The sequence below is a fragment of the Phlebotomus papatasi genome, chromosome 3, assembly GCF_024763615.1.
Source record: "Phlebotomus papatasi isolate M1 chromosome 3, Ppap_2.1, whole genome shotgun sequence".
NCBI lineage: Eukaryota > Metazoa > Arthropoda > Insecta > Diptera > Psychodidae > Phlebotomus > Phlebotomus papatasi.
This window is the reverse complement of record NC_077224.1, coordinates 2,333,237-2,349,503: the sequence shown is the minus strand read 5'-3', so window position 1 is coordinate 2,349,503 and position 16,267 is coordinate 2,333,237. Positions and strand designations below refer to the sequence as shown.

Sequence of the window (16,267 nt, the reverse complement as noted above, 5' to 3'; positions counted from 1 at the left end):
ATTTTTCGTAAAATTTCCGATACGGAGTAAAAAATGCAATGAATATTTTAGAGGTAAATTCCTATGGCTAATTGAAAAATTTGCCTTTCTTTTTGTGTCTTTGCAGTACGCTATAAAAATTGCCAACAAACGCAACGAGAAGAGATTATCGGCTATAGCTGAATTGACAGCACTGGCCACGGTGGATGAGAAACCACCGAAAATTGATACTGGACAAAGGGACAAGGACCGTGATCGTGACAACAGAGATAGAGAAAGAGACTGGCAGTACCAAATCATCACATCAACAATAATCACAGCAATCATCAACAAGGCAATCTGGTGGTTAATCATTTATCACATGTAAGTACGATGATTTTGTGTCAAGATTTGAGGATGATGGCAATTATGACTGAAAGCACATTCCCTCACATTATATTGCCACAACATATCTCATTCACTCTTATGTGGTGCGGATCCTTATGTTGGGCATTTTGAGTGTGCACGAGTGGAGCTATTTTTTTTTCCTTTATCTGGGATTGTGCGTGCCTCAGAAATGAGGACAAAAGATGCCGAAAATAATATCAGAAATACATCCTTGAGAGTGATACACATGGAAAATATCTTACGTGTTTTAGTCAGGGATACTACTAGGAAGTTATATTGATATATTCCAAAGAGGAGAATTTCTTTGGTCCAATCAGTTTTTGTGTAACATATGATATTTTTGGTATTCTCAAAATTTTTATGTAGGTCATTAAACCCTATATTTAGAGAAAATATCAATAAATTCATAAATTTTGAGGTTAGGGCATTGAAAACTTCAACATAACCAAACTTTTGTATCAGTAATATTTGGGGATTATTAAGTATCAGCCATTTGTGAAATGCCCACAGAAACATTATGTCATTTATTCTGACAGATAACTGACATCTTATCAGTCTTATTTATACCCAAGTGGCACCGCTTGACTAAAGCTAGAAGCACGACTTTAAGTCATGAAGCCGCCATTTGAACGTTTTTAATACTTCGTCAGCAAAATTACTAAAATTTTACTACTTTGGCAGTGATTGTAATGTATGTAAGTTTAGTGACGAAGTAATGACGTCAGGGTGACCATTACTAATAACATGCTATAGGATTATACGAATGATCGATTAAAATTGTAGCCATTTGATATTGTTATGCTATTTCTTGTTTTTTTTAAATTTGAATTTTGGTTTAAAAATTCGACAAGATTATACTCAAGTGGCAGAACATGACTAAATTTGAAAGCACGTTATTAAGTCATTAAGACGTCGTTTGAACATTTTTAATCTTTCGTTAGAAAAAATTACCAAAATTTTTCTAGTTTGACAGCGATTATAATGTCAGTTAAATGTCAAACTGACAACGTAACGGTGATTATTAATTATGACGTGCTTTACGATCATAAAAATTAACAACCGAAGGAACTGCCATTGGATAATATGCTACCAATCTACACAGAGAAATATTTTTCCTTCGATCTTAAACGATACTTATCAACGAATATTAAGAGGACCAAATTCTCAAAGGGTAAGGGGAGAACACTTGACAAAAGCATATTTCTAATTAAATATAAACACAATATTCATGCTAAAAATCAAATTTCTTGAGGTCTTAAAACGTTATTCTGAAGGAACGTACTTGCCTCAATTTTTTTTGACAAGACTGACAAGATGTCGCTCAAGACCTAAAACATCGCTAACATCTCTAAGACTTTCTAGTTCTGTATAAAATAGTTAATTGGCAAAAAGGTCCTTCCTTGGTCATGAAGTCTAGCAAGTCAGGTCACGAACTACAGGCCAGAAGCAAGTGAGGTCAAGTGGTAGATTTATTGAGTGTCACAATTCTATACCTTCCGGAATTAATTTTGCTATTCCTTCTCGGAATTTATTGTTTGGCAGACTTAGTAAAATTTACGTCATGACGACTAGTTTTCGCCACTTGGATATCAAAATCATAATTTTTCCTTTTTAAAGTATTTTTTTTTAACAAATTGTGAGTATTTTGTGAGTAAATTCAACAAACAACAAATTTTGCTTCTGGTTTCTTAAAGTAAAGAAGAATTTCTTGATAAGTGTGTAATAAGTGTTTAGTATCACTTTGATTTGGTTATATGGGAATAACTACAGACAGGTCTGACCTTTGTTTTCTTCTCCTTATTTTTTCCGTGAATAAAGGAGGACAAGATAAAGGTGAAACGCGTGTTTAGTTATTTCTGTGTTTTCTATGTGTTTAATACATTCACCGAAAATCATTTAGTAAGGCAGATTACGTCCTGCCGACGTCGAAATTTATGAAGCTTTAGTGAAGCAACTGACCTATTAAGTGCACTAACTTCTCTACAATTTTATCAAGTGTTAATGTTCAAAAGCTTGAAGGAACGTATTTTTAATCAGATTTTGGGCTATTTAATTATTTCTTCTAAAGTATTTGATTCTTAGAAAAAATCAATTAACACTGGTCATATATAGGTAAATATTCGGTAATTAACCGGTAATTGATATAAAATGTAATATTAAATGTTTTTTTTTTAAATATATCTAATTGTGAGAAAGTTTTTATGTGATTTATAAGTCGCTAAAAGTAAATATTCGTCAAAAAATACTGGAGCTCATAAACATTTTCTCAAAAACAAAAGATTGACAGATACAGATTTTCAAAGAAGTCAATTTTTGTGTAATCTCGGCCATCGCCGTCTTGGCGTTGGTAAACCAATCTCCTAAGTAAAACGATAGAAAACTTTCTCAGGTTGTATGAGCCATCTGCTTTGTCCCAAGAAAGTTTACATAAAATAAAGAAAACAAAGAAAATAAAAAGCAGTCTTAGACACCAAAAAATTTAAATAAACCGCTGTTTCGTTAGTGTTACACAGAAAAAAATATTTCGTAGAATTGTTCATAAATGTTTGTGATTTTCTATTGGGGACGCATTAAAAAGTAAGCAGAAGTTTGTATTTTTTCACAAACATTGTTCGTAACATGATCATTTGACGAACATTTTTTGTTCTTTTACAAACATTTGTTCGTACATTTTATTTATTTTTACATTTTACAAACAAATGACAAAATTTTGCGAATATTTTTCTGTGCGTTTACGAACATTAACGAACCTTTACAAACAAATGTTTGTTAAAGAATACAAAAATACTCGTCAAGTGATCATGCTATTAACAGCAAACTTTTGCGAACTTATTTGTGGGTTATACGACTTGTCAGCGTTTTGTAAGTCCCCAGCCAAAAAAAAAACAGATAGTCTTACTACTAATCAATAAATTAAGTTTAATAATCTTTTTATCGAAAATTGAAATATTTCATTGATTTATTATCAAGTTTTTAACGAGGTGTCTCACATTCCACACTATTTTGTCCAACATTCCAAACTGTCTCGCTTTAGACAAATTACCCTGAAAATTCGAAATTGAATTTGAATTCTTCGAACATCAACGACATTTTGTGCAAATAAAGTTCCATTTACCTTTTATCCAAGACACTATTAGAAAATCAAACTCTGCTTGTGTTTGCACAAGGAGGTATTTACAAACATTTACGAACAATTTTACGAAATATTTTTTGAACTCCCTCAATAAAGCGGCGATTTTAAAGTTATTTACAGTACAGGTTTTTAACGCGATTTCTTGTGCTGTTCGCATACTTTTTGTCATTGGTTTTCTTATGTAGGGCATTAAGCACCGCTTAAACCTTGATAAGGTGATAAGGGGATAAGGGGGATAGCTAGGGGAGAAAAAGCCCTAAAGATTAATTTTGACATGGTTCAATTCAATCCCAACTTCGTTAATCTATCTCTCAGCTTATTCAGGGTTCTATGAGTGGTATTATTCGGGATTTAGTGTGCTAAGCCGCGACTTAATACCCTTATAAATCTACGACTTATGGATTAAGATTTACTCTTGATTCTTCTGTGAATTCATAGATGATTTATGTTCTTCGTGAAATGTTGGTTTTTGGTCCAAGGCGCTTTTGGTCACAGTTTAATTTCGAATTTTCGTAAGTCAATTTGTAAAATGTCCACCAGATGTCGTAATTTTCAAGCCGAAAGAGGGAGTAGTAGCGCGTGTAAAATCTAAAATTAGTCGCGAAGATAATAAATTGTTCACGGGAAACCATCCAATGGATGACGTCCCGTCATTTTGGAAATAAATAAATAAATAATAAATTGTTCAATCAAATGGGCAATTAGTTGTGTCCACTTGATAATGAAGTATGTTATTGTCAACACACTTCTTTACAAAATGTATCTGTGCTGCAAATATTTCACTCACGTGAAGTTGTGGATTTATTCTGTCTCATTATATCTATCCATTCTTGTCTTGATAAAATTCAATTTACACTCTCTCATCACCAACAACAACAAGAACAACAACAAGAAAATGTTGAGAGGAACATTTTGAGAAATCACTTAAACTTTTCAGCACATAGCGAAAATGTTGAGTTTATTATGTATGTATACAATCTTTGGGAGGAATCTCTGTGGGAAAAGTATTCACACATCTTCATATTGGAAAAGCTCTGCGTGAGGAATGTATAAGATGGGGGGAAAAGGGGGGATTTTCTCATTGATATTCTATGTTGTGGCTTATGCTTTTTTTTTCTACTCTTATTCTCTTTAAGTTCCGCAGAAGACACAAAAGAATGGTGTATTTTTCAGTGTGATAAATTAATTTTCAGTGATAAATTTTTCATAGTCTTTGGAAAAAAAAATTGGAATTAATTCTTTTGAAAATTCATTCGCAATTTAACATTTTATAATAATAATAATCTCTATGACTAAAAGCTGAATAGCAAGAGATAAAGCAATTCGGGGGAAATTGGTGAGAATTAGTGGGTTGAAAAAGTTTTTCCACTGTGAAACCATTTGCAGTGTGTGTATATAGAGTAGGAAAAACCTCATGAATATTTGCAATTCTGCCAGAAGTGGATAAAGTCGAATTAGAAAGTTTTGAATGAATTTTTCATATATAAATATTCTTGCCTCGCAGAATTAGTCATTTTGCACCATATTTTATATTTTATAAAATGCAGAATGAAGTTGTATTTTATATTCTAACTTGGTTTAAACTGACTTTGCAGAAGACTTGTTCTCGTTCTTGTGACTATTTAATTTATTTGAGCATTTTGTAGTTTTTTTTCTTTTGGAATGTATTTGTAAAATGACGGAAAATGTGTAAAAACAGCTAAGAAATCTAGAAAATAAATGTCGTAGTTCATAATCAGTTACAACCGATTAAAGGTTGTCAGGGATTCTAAGACCTTTCAAATGAGTCCAAATTTGGCCTAATCAGTTGAAAAATGTGCTCATCAGGGTCTTTTTAATCATTGACCTTGAAAAAAACTCGAATGACAAGGTTAGAGGTCACTTGGGCATTTCAACGGAATAATCTCCTGGAAATATGCAAAACATTGTAGAAAATGACAAATTGTTTAAACAGTATTCAAATAGAATTTTGAGCATTAGAGCATTTTGAAAAGTTTTTTCTTGACTTTTATATTACTTTTTTCATTTACGTTCATAATCGTTTTAAATGTTTTTATAAAATAATAGAAAATGTGTAAAAACGGCTAAGAAACCTAGAAAATAAATGCCGTAGCTCATTATCGATTACAACCGATTACAATTTGTCGGGGATTCGAAGACCTTTCAAATGAGTCTAAGTTTAGTCTATATTCGGTCGGAAAATGTGCTCACCACGGTCTTTTAAATCATTGACCTTGAAAACATCTCGAATGACAAGGTTAGAGGAGGTCATTTGCGCATTTGAACGAAATAATCGCCTGGAAATATGCAAAACATTGCAGAAAATGAAAAATCGTTCAAACGGTGTTCATACGGACAGTCTTTGTAATTTAAATTCTCTCAAAATCGACGTATCAAGGAGTGCTCTAAAGTCTTCAAATCGATATCCCTATCCGTTTGACTTGAAAACAAGTAATTTGTCCTCAAAATTACGTGAAATATAAAAAGAAAAAGAATATAAAAAATTTCAAAATGACAAGAGATTATCTAAGTGCAAATTTTCACTTTGTATAGAGCTCACCTTAAATTTATGAGACAATTGTGCATAATTAGAAATTTAATTCGTATGCTTTTATTATATATTTATGTAAAGAATATAACATTTCAGGATAATTTTCATCCCTTAATATAAATTCAAATTACTAACAGAGCTCTATATATTGTTGTATTTTAATCACATTCTCTTCCGTTTTTACCCTCATTTTGGCCTTATTTACCTTCACACCACCCTCATTTTTGCCAAAAACTTATCTCCAAATCTCCCATGCTATATATTTGTATATATGGGAAATAATTTTATGCACAAGAGGAAAATCCGCCAAAATGCCAAAAATCTCCTCCAGTGACTTTCTCTTTCTCCCACTTTCTCTATCTCTAAAATACCATAAAATTATAATAAAGTCAGAGTCACAAAATAATATTCTGACTTCTTGTCTATTCTGTACTTTTCTTGTTGATCTAAAATATTACATGGGAAAACATTTGGGAGAAAGTCTTTTAAAATGTGAACCGTGAAATTACACAGCATTTTGAAAACAATTAAAACTTTACATCCCTCTCATCTCAAAAATAAATCTATAATGATACAGTTTTAACTAACAGGTGCAGACGATTTTGAAGATATTGTTTTATTTAATTTAAAAATAAATTACTCAAAAAATCCACAAGAATTACTAAGGACTAATGTATCTTATTTTTGAACGTAAATTTCTTATAGGGTCAAAACCGATTCTTAACCAATTGGAAATGGTTCAAAAGTGTCAGAAATTCCAAGATCTTTCCAACAAACCCAAACATGACCCCAATTGGTTGAGAAATACACTCTTTAGAGACTTTTGTGAGTTTGACCTTGAAAAACCGTTATTCGGAATGATTTAACGGGATTTTCGTATATGGATTGTCGTAACCGATTGGAACTGATTACAAATTGACAAAAATTCCAATACCTTTCCAACAAACCCAAACATGACCCCATTTGGTTGAGAAAGACACTCTTTAGAGACTTTATTTAGCTCTGACCTTGAAAAACCGTTATTCGGAATGATTTAACGAGACTTTCGTATATGGGCGAACATTCGCGTGGTTATTCTTCAAAACATATCCAAAAATGAAAAACAAAACAATCGCACGACACGTTTTCGAGCAATCGACTTAAGTGGTCGACTTATGGGGGGGGTCCCCTGAAGGTTCTAAGTCTCTATCTCCAACCGTTTGGCCTCTAGGTGTTCACAATTAAAAGTGACATTTACTTCAAAAGCAAATTAAAATCTACCAATAAATCACTTACCTACATTGGCAATGACCATTACCTTTTACCCGTTTTATCCCTTTTGCGGTATGTGTCTGAGCTTACTCTCAGCGACTTTTGTAGAACTAGAATTTTTAAGAATCCTACTATCGACCTTTAGAAGACTTATAAGGAGAATTTTGGATTTAAATTCTTGTAGAAGTATCAGATACTCTTACTAGTGCTCCACTTTATTTAGTTACTGTGGAAACGCGGCACTTTGGAAACGAAAAAAGATCTTTGGCCAATTTTGAAAAAAAAAAAAATACATGGGTTTTGGTAGGGATAGAGGGGAGGAGTTGGGGGGGATGGCAGAAAATGTCTTCAGATATTGTTTTTTATTGGGGGTCATCGAAGTTCGGAAATTGGTATCTCTTACCGTTTAAGCTCTAAGAGAGTGACAAGTTGAAAAGCCAGTGATAAGCCTAGATCAGCTTATAGAGGTGCAAGTCCTTCATTGCAAATTTGGATTGTGGCAAACTCGAACGATATTTATACATAAATCATTTAATAATTCTTAAAGTGTATGAAGTTATCGTTATTAATAAGAAAAATTGGATAAGAAATGCATGAGAGTGTCTGAAAATCTTTAAAGTCGATTATCTCGGAAAGTATGAGAGATAGAGGCCTCAACTTTACATCTGTTTAGAACCTCTATCAGCGACCCGTAAGAATCCGCGAAGTTATTCATTACCCATGAAAAATACGCGCCCAGGGAATATCCGAGAAAAAATACGCGACCTGCGAAAACTCGTGAAAATCCGCGAAGAAATTCGCGTCTCGCGAAGATTCGCGAAAAAAATCGCGGTTCGCGAATGGTATATGTCACCTTACAAATCTTAGAATATAGAGTCACTATGTAGAGAGAGAGAGAGAAAGAAAGAGAGTGCTATATATATGGAAAAGCTTGTCTGACGCCGCTTCTCCCGCTTTTTTCCGCCTGACGCTATTAGCAATTTTTCTTAAAATTGAAATCTTTGGGCCATTTCCATTGAAGAATTTTTCAACAAATTTCTCAGAAAATTTTCAACTCCATATGAATTAAAGGGTGCTTTTATGAGAAAAAGTTCAATTTGGTTGAACTTTTTCTTATAAAAGCTTAAAAATAAAAATTGAGAACAGTTTTGCAGACTGTTCCTACTGGGAACAACGCCATCCATTGAGTTTTATTCTGATACTTGCATGCAAATGAAATGTCAGCTGAGCGAATTTCCATAAGAAAAACTTGTTTTCATTTCACAGTGAGGGTGTTTTTAGAGTAAATTCAAATAAATTTGGGTTCTTTGAAGGTGAACAGAACATAGTGTGTTCAGTAAGAAAATGTCCCTGTATTGGGGATACAGTATGGCCAGACTTGTGCCCAGAACTGTGATTTACGGTGAAGGCGGGCAAAGTGTTAGAAGTTCGTTGGAAAACGGTAACATTGCTGTTTTAAAGTGGTAATGGATTCAATTACCCCTCATTATCACTTTCCCTGCATCAATTTGCGCGCCAAACGATTAAGGATATCCTTTAGCAGTGAAAAGCGACCAAAATCAGTCGGTAGGCTTAGTGTTAATGCAAAAGGTGCAGTGATATTATGCCATTAGGGGGAAGTGGGGCACCTTTCAAAATGGGGCGTCTTTTGAAATTGGGATTTTTCACCTAATTTTAAATAAAATTTAGCCTTATCGTGATATAATTTATGTGCACAAACAGATTAATCGCTTGCAATGAATGCTGACACAAAGCAAATGCAGTTTGCACAGTTGCTGATCCAACCAATGACTTGTCGTATGACATTTTCAGACTGTTACAAAATTTCCTTACATGAATTGTTGCGTGAGTTTCTTTATTCAATTTAGCGGAATTTTTCTTCTAAAAGTTTGTGAATTTTAAAATTGACAACAGATGCCAGCGCCACGTGCGGCAGAAAAGAGAAAACAGTGCCCTCATCCGGAGATTTCCAGAGTCTATGCGTTTTATTTGTTTGCAATTTGTGTTAAAAATTAATTTTTCGGTAAAACAATCTACAAAAATGGTATGGAAAAACAAAATCTTGAAAACAGCAAAGTATTTTTGAAATAAAAAATTAAAATTCTTCAATTGAAGCATATTTTTTTATTGCGATTTCAAAGTGAATTTTACATGACTCTCAATAAAATTTTTGTAAGAAGGAGACACATTTCACTTTGAGTTTCCTGAGTAAATTGAATAACAAAGTTAATTTAATAAAATAAGATCTGAAAATGTTGAATCCAAGTATAAGTCATAATAAATTCGTCTTGTGTTACAATCCCCAAACCATTATTATGATGAATCCCTTTCCCACATTTTCACATCATATTTCATATTGTTTGTACATCAAGGCATCAACGGTTAAGTTGCTATAAAACACCAAAAGTATATAGAAAATCCCCATAATAACCTTTTACCTTCAGATAAACACTGTAATTAGAAATTTCCACCACCGTGAAAATGTGTTGTATAAATTTAACTACTATTTAATAATGTACAATATTTTATATATATGTACACAATCAACGCCCTCAATATCTTTCATCTTTTATTTATCCCCCTGATGTTCAATATCCATCCTCCCTCGGATTTTTCTTTTGCTTATATTGATTGAAAATGTCAGAAATGACTCAAGAGAGAGAGAAAATAAGGTCAAACAGAGATTTTTCCACCATTTCTTTCCTCATCTTTTAAATATCATTTTCCATCATTGCAAAATAAAAAGAAAAAGGCAAAAGAGTGTATTCCTATAAATTCATCTCTTTTCTTTTATTCTAATTGAAAGGAAAAGATGTGAAAATTCTATTCTTTTTTTCATTTAATTCGTGGGATGTGCTCGCACGGATGAAGAGAAAAAAAAGTGGAAATAGGAATAAAAATTCTCGTATAATGCATTCTCCAACTTAATGCCCATAAAATTTATTCTCTTGTAAAAGTGAAAATTACGTTTCCTCTAATTTTTCACGACGGCTTGAGACATCGTTAAAAAAATATACCCATGGCAGCAATAATAATAAAAGAGGGAAATATCGATTGCACACTCTGGCGATAGAAAATTGACGATAGGGAAGTTAAAAAAGAAAAATGAGCACGATATTAAAAGAAATCAGGGCAAAAAAAATGGAAGTCAATTGTATTTGGAGTTTTTCATTAGTTTTTAATTGCTAGTGTTAGATTTTCTTGATTTTTCCTTCTTAAGTTGATTAACAGGAAAGAGAATAATCACTGGGATTTGTGGTACTTGGAAAGTTTCGCATTGTTTACCAAGAACTTTTAAGGGAATTACAGAGCTTAGGAACTGCATGAAGAAATTGAATTTTCCATCAAATTTAATATCTCAATGCAAACTTGGATTAAGTCTTAAAATTTAGCTTGAAGAATGTTGAAAAATTAGGGGAGAATGGGACAGTTTCATGCATTTAATCCTTATTTTATTTTTTAAGACACATTTGAAAAACGAATACCGTAAGGTGACAACCCTGCGGATAACTGACACTTTCCTGTTCATAAGCTTTTCGTTACTTCTAGAAGTTAAGGATAGTCTTTGCCGATCCGATCTCCCATGTCTGATCGGTGAGAACCGTTCTTAAACATCAGACTTAAAGAAAAGTTTACGAACAGGAGGGTATCAAAGTCACTCGCAGGGAACTTTGCCTCCTGCTGTTCGTAAGCTTTTCTTTAACCCTTTAACGACGAGACAGTTTTCGCGGATCGAAAATCAGCAATAAAAATGAAACCAATGAAGAAAACCAGTAAAAGGTCTTATATCTGGGCTTCGAAAAGCCAATAGAGTCTGATTTGATGTATTTCTTGCCTCTACGAACGATAGGGACAAAAATAGCCAAAAAATTTAAGTAATTTTTCTGACAATACTAGTGAACGATAATTTTCAATCTAATGAAAAATATTATTTTCAGTATTGTAATTTCTTTTCCCAAAACGGTTTTGCTTAAAAAAAGTTGAAAGTATAAAAAATATTTAAAATTAATTTTCATTATGAGAATTTAAAAATTTGTCATTTTTGAGCTTAAAAATTTACTGTATAGCAAATAGCTGGAGACTTCCAAAAAATATCCTAGATTCCTTCAACCTTCTACTTTGCAATTATGTACAAACATAAGGAAAAAATAACTTTAAGAGGTCAGAAAAAAATTATTTTCTTTATGGGACACCGGTGTTCCAATCGTCCTTAAAGGGTTAAGTCTAGCTTTTAAGAATGGTCTTCACTGATCCGATCTACCTTGTCCGATCGGTGAAGACACCATCCTTAAGTGATAGAATTAAAAAAAAAGCTTAAGAACAGTAGAGGGCATACCATATCCCACACAATGGGATATTTTCTCACTGCACGAACTATTTTCACTACCAAAGAACCCACAATTAATTCAATTTAATCTAAAAATACCTTCACTGTGAAATAAAAACAAGTTTTTTTATGAGAGTTTTCTCAACTGCCAATTCACTGGCATGCAAGCGTCAGAATAAAATTCGATGGATGGCGCTAGACTCAATAGAAACAGCGTAGAAAACTGTTACCAATTTTTATTTTTAAGCTTTTATGTGAAAAAGTTCAAACAAATTGAACTTTTTCTTTTCAAACAAATTGAACTTTTTCTTATAAAAACACCCTTTTTTCATATGGAGCTGAAAATTTTGAAATTTTCTGAGAAACTTGTTGAAAATTTTCAACTTTATATGAAAAAATATGCTTTTATGAGAAAAAGTTCAATCTTGATGAGCTTTATTGCATAAAAGCCTAAAAATAAAAATTGGGAACAGTTTTCCAGACTGTTCCTACGGGGAACAACGCTATCCATTGAGTTTTCTTCTGACACTTGCATGCCAGTGAGCTAATTTCCATGAAAAAACTTGTTTTCATTTCACAGTGAAGGTGTTTTAAGATGAAATTCAAGGAAATTTGGATTCTTTGAAGGTGAAAATAGTGCGTTCAGTGAATATCTCAAAAACTACTCCTACGATACTTTTCATTTTTAGATAATGAAGGAATGTTTCAAGGTCATTGGTATGTTTGAACGAAATATCCGTCTGGACAACTCCTGAAACATATCTAAAAATGAAAAGTATCGTAGGAGATATTCCAAAAAACATATTTTTCAGCGGAAGGGGAGGGGTGGGGGGGAAATGAAGATCATATTTAGATTCCAAAGGTCAACTTATGGGGGGTCACCTAAATACTCCAAGTCGTTATTGGCAACCCTCTGGCTGGTAAAGACAAAATTATGAATTTTGAATCCCAACCCCACCCTCTGTAGGGGCGTAAGGGGATTTTTGCGAAATTAGTGACTATCACCAGTCGATTTGTCATGTCAAAATTAGGCAAGATGCAAAGTTTCAATAAAGTCGAAGTAAGTGCGGTTGGGGTACTTCTCTTGTGAGAGATATCCGAAAAAGTTAAAATAACATTCTGGAAATGTTTTTACCCTGGAGTTTTGATACGAAATCGGTGTATTTTAGGTGTATTAGGGATTAAAGTTACCCTTTACATGTTAATTTTACCCTTAAAAAGGTGTAAAATTGTCATTAAAAAATGTTGATATTTTTTTTCACCTAAGAATTGTTAGAGTTATGTGGAAAAAAAGTTAATCGCACCCCCGTTTTTTTCTCAGTGTAGGGACTCCTTGTCTTGTAGCCCTGTCGCTACCGAAAGTTGTCAAAGTTTCCTAAGATCTGGAAGTGGAAGATCATCTTACTTCTTTTAATTCCGGACTTGGTTCAAAGTATTCAGGATTTTTTTCGCAATTCACGCATTTTGCCGTGCCCTCTCAGGTAATTCTGAGACATTCAAATTGTGTGTGATCTACAATGCACTTATCACATCTGGATTTGTGTCAACATCTTGACGGGGCATGGCTAAATTGCTAGCAGTTGAAACATTCCGTTAGGTTACCTTTTGATTATTGGTCTTAGAATCCGCCGAGTTTGTGAAATTTCGGAGATAGCAACTAGTAGTAACCCCGTTCTTGAAATGTGTGATAAATGCACCGTCTTTAGTTTCGATTTTATTATTGATCTTTTGTTAAAGTATCCAACTGGAACTTTTCAAAATGTTAGCAAAAGTTCCTTATTTCTCAAGCTGGCAAAACTTATTCATTTATTCAAATTCTATTGAGGGGCTTATTGCTAAGACGGCGGTAGACGTTTTGGGTGTAAAAGATAAAAAAATGAAAGGGAAATTAATTCAAATCAATTTAAACTTAAAATTGAGTGTGTAAATATAGAAAAAATAAATTTTTAGTAAGAAGGAAAGCTCTGAAAAAGTAGTTTATTTTTAATTAATTTAATATGTACTTTACTGATAACATTTATTTTTAGGAAATTTGCTAATTAAAAAGTCTGTTAGCAAATTAAATCAATATTCAATGAATATTATTTAATTATTGTCTATTTTCTCAAATTATTGCACTGAAATCCGACAATAATTATGCATTTTCCTAGTCAAAAATTAAAAAATAAGTGTCTACTCATTTGTTATGTGGTGCTTTGTTGATGGGAGAGAAATTATTATGCGCTGCATAGAAAATTTTGTGTTTTGAAATTATGAGTGAGAGGGATAATTACCGACAATTGCCGCTAATTGACTAATTGGTGGTTCTAGCACAATGGATGGATTATTGTATACTTATAACAAAAGTGTTTGTAGGGTTTTGGAGTGAAAAGGGGGGGTTTAGGGTGTTGGGGTGTGGGAGGCAGTTGAGTAGATTACATAGTATTATGGGCCCATTTCCCAAACCTAAATTTGTCTCTCATTTGTTAGTATAAATGGTGGAGAGATAGAGCAATTCCTCTACATATCGTTTGCCATCAAAATCCACCCACAATTGTGCACCTCCATGCCATTCGTCAAACAAAACAATAAACCATCTCCAATTACAGCACATTGTCTCATACTCTCTCTCTCTATTTCCCAAATTGGATGTTCTTCCTTCCCCTTCAAAAAACATTATCAATCTCATTTGATTTACACAGAGAAAAGCCCTCACATGGTTAAGTCTCTGACATAGGCATTTTCCCTTGAATTATAGTTTAAACAACAACAAAATTCAAGTGGTTTGGGATTATTTTTGGGCTTGGAAAAGAGGAAGGAGGAGGATGAAAACCTACAATTCTCCATTTTAAATGGAGGATTTAATGCTATTGGGGAAGTAAATCAATTTTGACTGACGTTGGTATTTTTTTTATATTGTTGTTGTCGGAAAATTCGTTTTAAATATAACAAATCGTTTAAAGAAATGTATATCTCAATAAAATTTGTACTTCATTGAATTTTCATGAAGGATTATTTTGTGTTGCTGTTTTGGTTTGCGACAAGGCAGAATTGCAAAGTAAAATTGATTGAAATATTGAGTTTTTTTTTGGCACGCCTGTCGAAAAGATTTTACACGGGATTATTGTCACAAGTCTAGTAGAGTTTTTGGTGAAAAATTGATACACAGATATAAATGGATTTAACAAGCAAGTTTTAAAATAAATTTGAGAATTTAGGGTTGGATTTACAAACGGAATGTGTTAAATTTAAGCTATGTTTAATTTTGTGTTTAATTTAATATGATTTAATTTAATAATTAATTTAATAATAATTTAATAAAGCTATGTTTAATTTAATAAATAAAGCTATGTGTTAAATTTAAGCACTGAGAAAAAAACGGGGATGCGATTAACTTTTTTTCCTCATAACTTTGACACTTTTTATGTGTAAAAATATATCAACATTTTTTAATGTTAATTTTACACCTTTTTAAGGGTAAAAATAACATGAAAAAGGGTAACTTTAACTCCTAATACACCTAAAAAGCATAATATTTACACCGATTTCGGATCAATACTGCAAGGTAAAATTAACATTTCCTTAATGTTATTTTAACTTTTTCGGATTTCTCTCAGTGTGTATTATTTTGATACATGCATTGTTTTGAAAAGGGTAATAAACTACCAATTAAAGACCAAACGGACACAATTGTGATGATTTGATTAGGATTCATACAAAATGAAAAAAAGATACTAAAATTAACCTTAAGGCTTTGCGATTATGATTCTGTCTAAGTGTTAGTTCTACACTACATAGGTGTAGTTTTAAGATTTGTAAATTTTTAAAACTTCCATTGTATGAATGAGCACTTTAAAATATTCAATGCAGGACTTCAAATCACTTTTTACATGGACAACGTGGAGAAAAACTATTCCAACTGTTATAATTCTCAAGCCTTGGAAAGAACTAACTTTTGAATTAGTTTTTAGTAAATAGCATGGAATCTAAATGATCGATTTATTATTATTTGAAATTTCTAGAATTGACTCTCGGATTTGTGTATAAGATTCAGTGCCATTTGCTACTAAAATGTGATTTTTTCCAAATTATATGACAGAATGTAATAAAATCAATGTCAGAATGTTCTAAAATGGACGTCAAAATCCTCTAAATTTAACGCCAAACTGCTCTAAAATTGATGTCAAAATTGCTATAAAATCATACAATAAAGTTCTAAAATCAATGCCAAAATGTAATAAAATTGACCCTAGAATTCACTAAAATTGATTCCATAATGCTCCTAATTTATGCCAAATTGCTCTAAAGTTGATGCGAAAAATGCTATAAAATTATGTCTGTATGCTCTAAAATCAATGCCAAATTGTACTAAAATCTAATGTGAAAATGTACTAAAATTGACGCCAGAACTCAGTAAAATTGATTGCATAATGATCCAAATATTTGCCAAAATTCTCTAAAATTGGTGCCAAAAATGCTATAAAATCATACCTTTATGCTCTAAAATCAATGCCAAAGTGTACTAAAATCTAATATGAAAATGTACTAAAATTGACGCCAGAATTCACTAAAATTGGTTGCATAATGCTTAAAATTGATGCCAAAATTCTCTAAAATTGATGCTTAAATTATATAAAATCATTCCATAATGCTCTAAAAT

General features: G+C 32.4%; 1 protein-coding gene across 3 annotated transcripts in view; it reads left to right on the top strand.

The window, feature by feature from the left end:
• Nucleotides 1–16,267, top strand: part of LOC129806447 (uncharacterized) — a 70,366-nt gene that overhangs the window by 44,985 nt on the left and 9,114 nt on the right. For all 3 annotated transcript variants that reach the window (XM_055855044.1, XM_055855043.1, XM_055855042.1), the window contains one exon: nt 107–342. In XM_055855044.1, the coding sequence (XP_055711019.1) occupies nt 107–342 (236 nt within the window). The remainder of the gene's footprint in view (nt 1–106; nt 343–16,267) is intronic.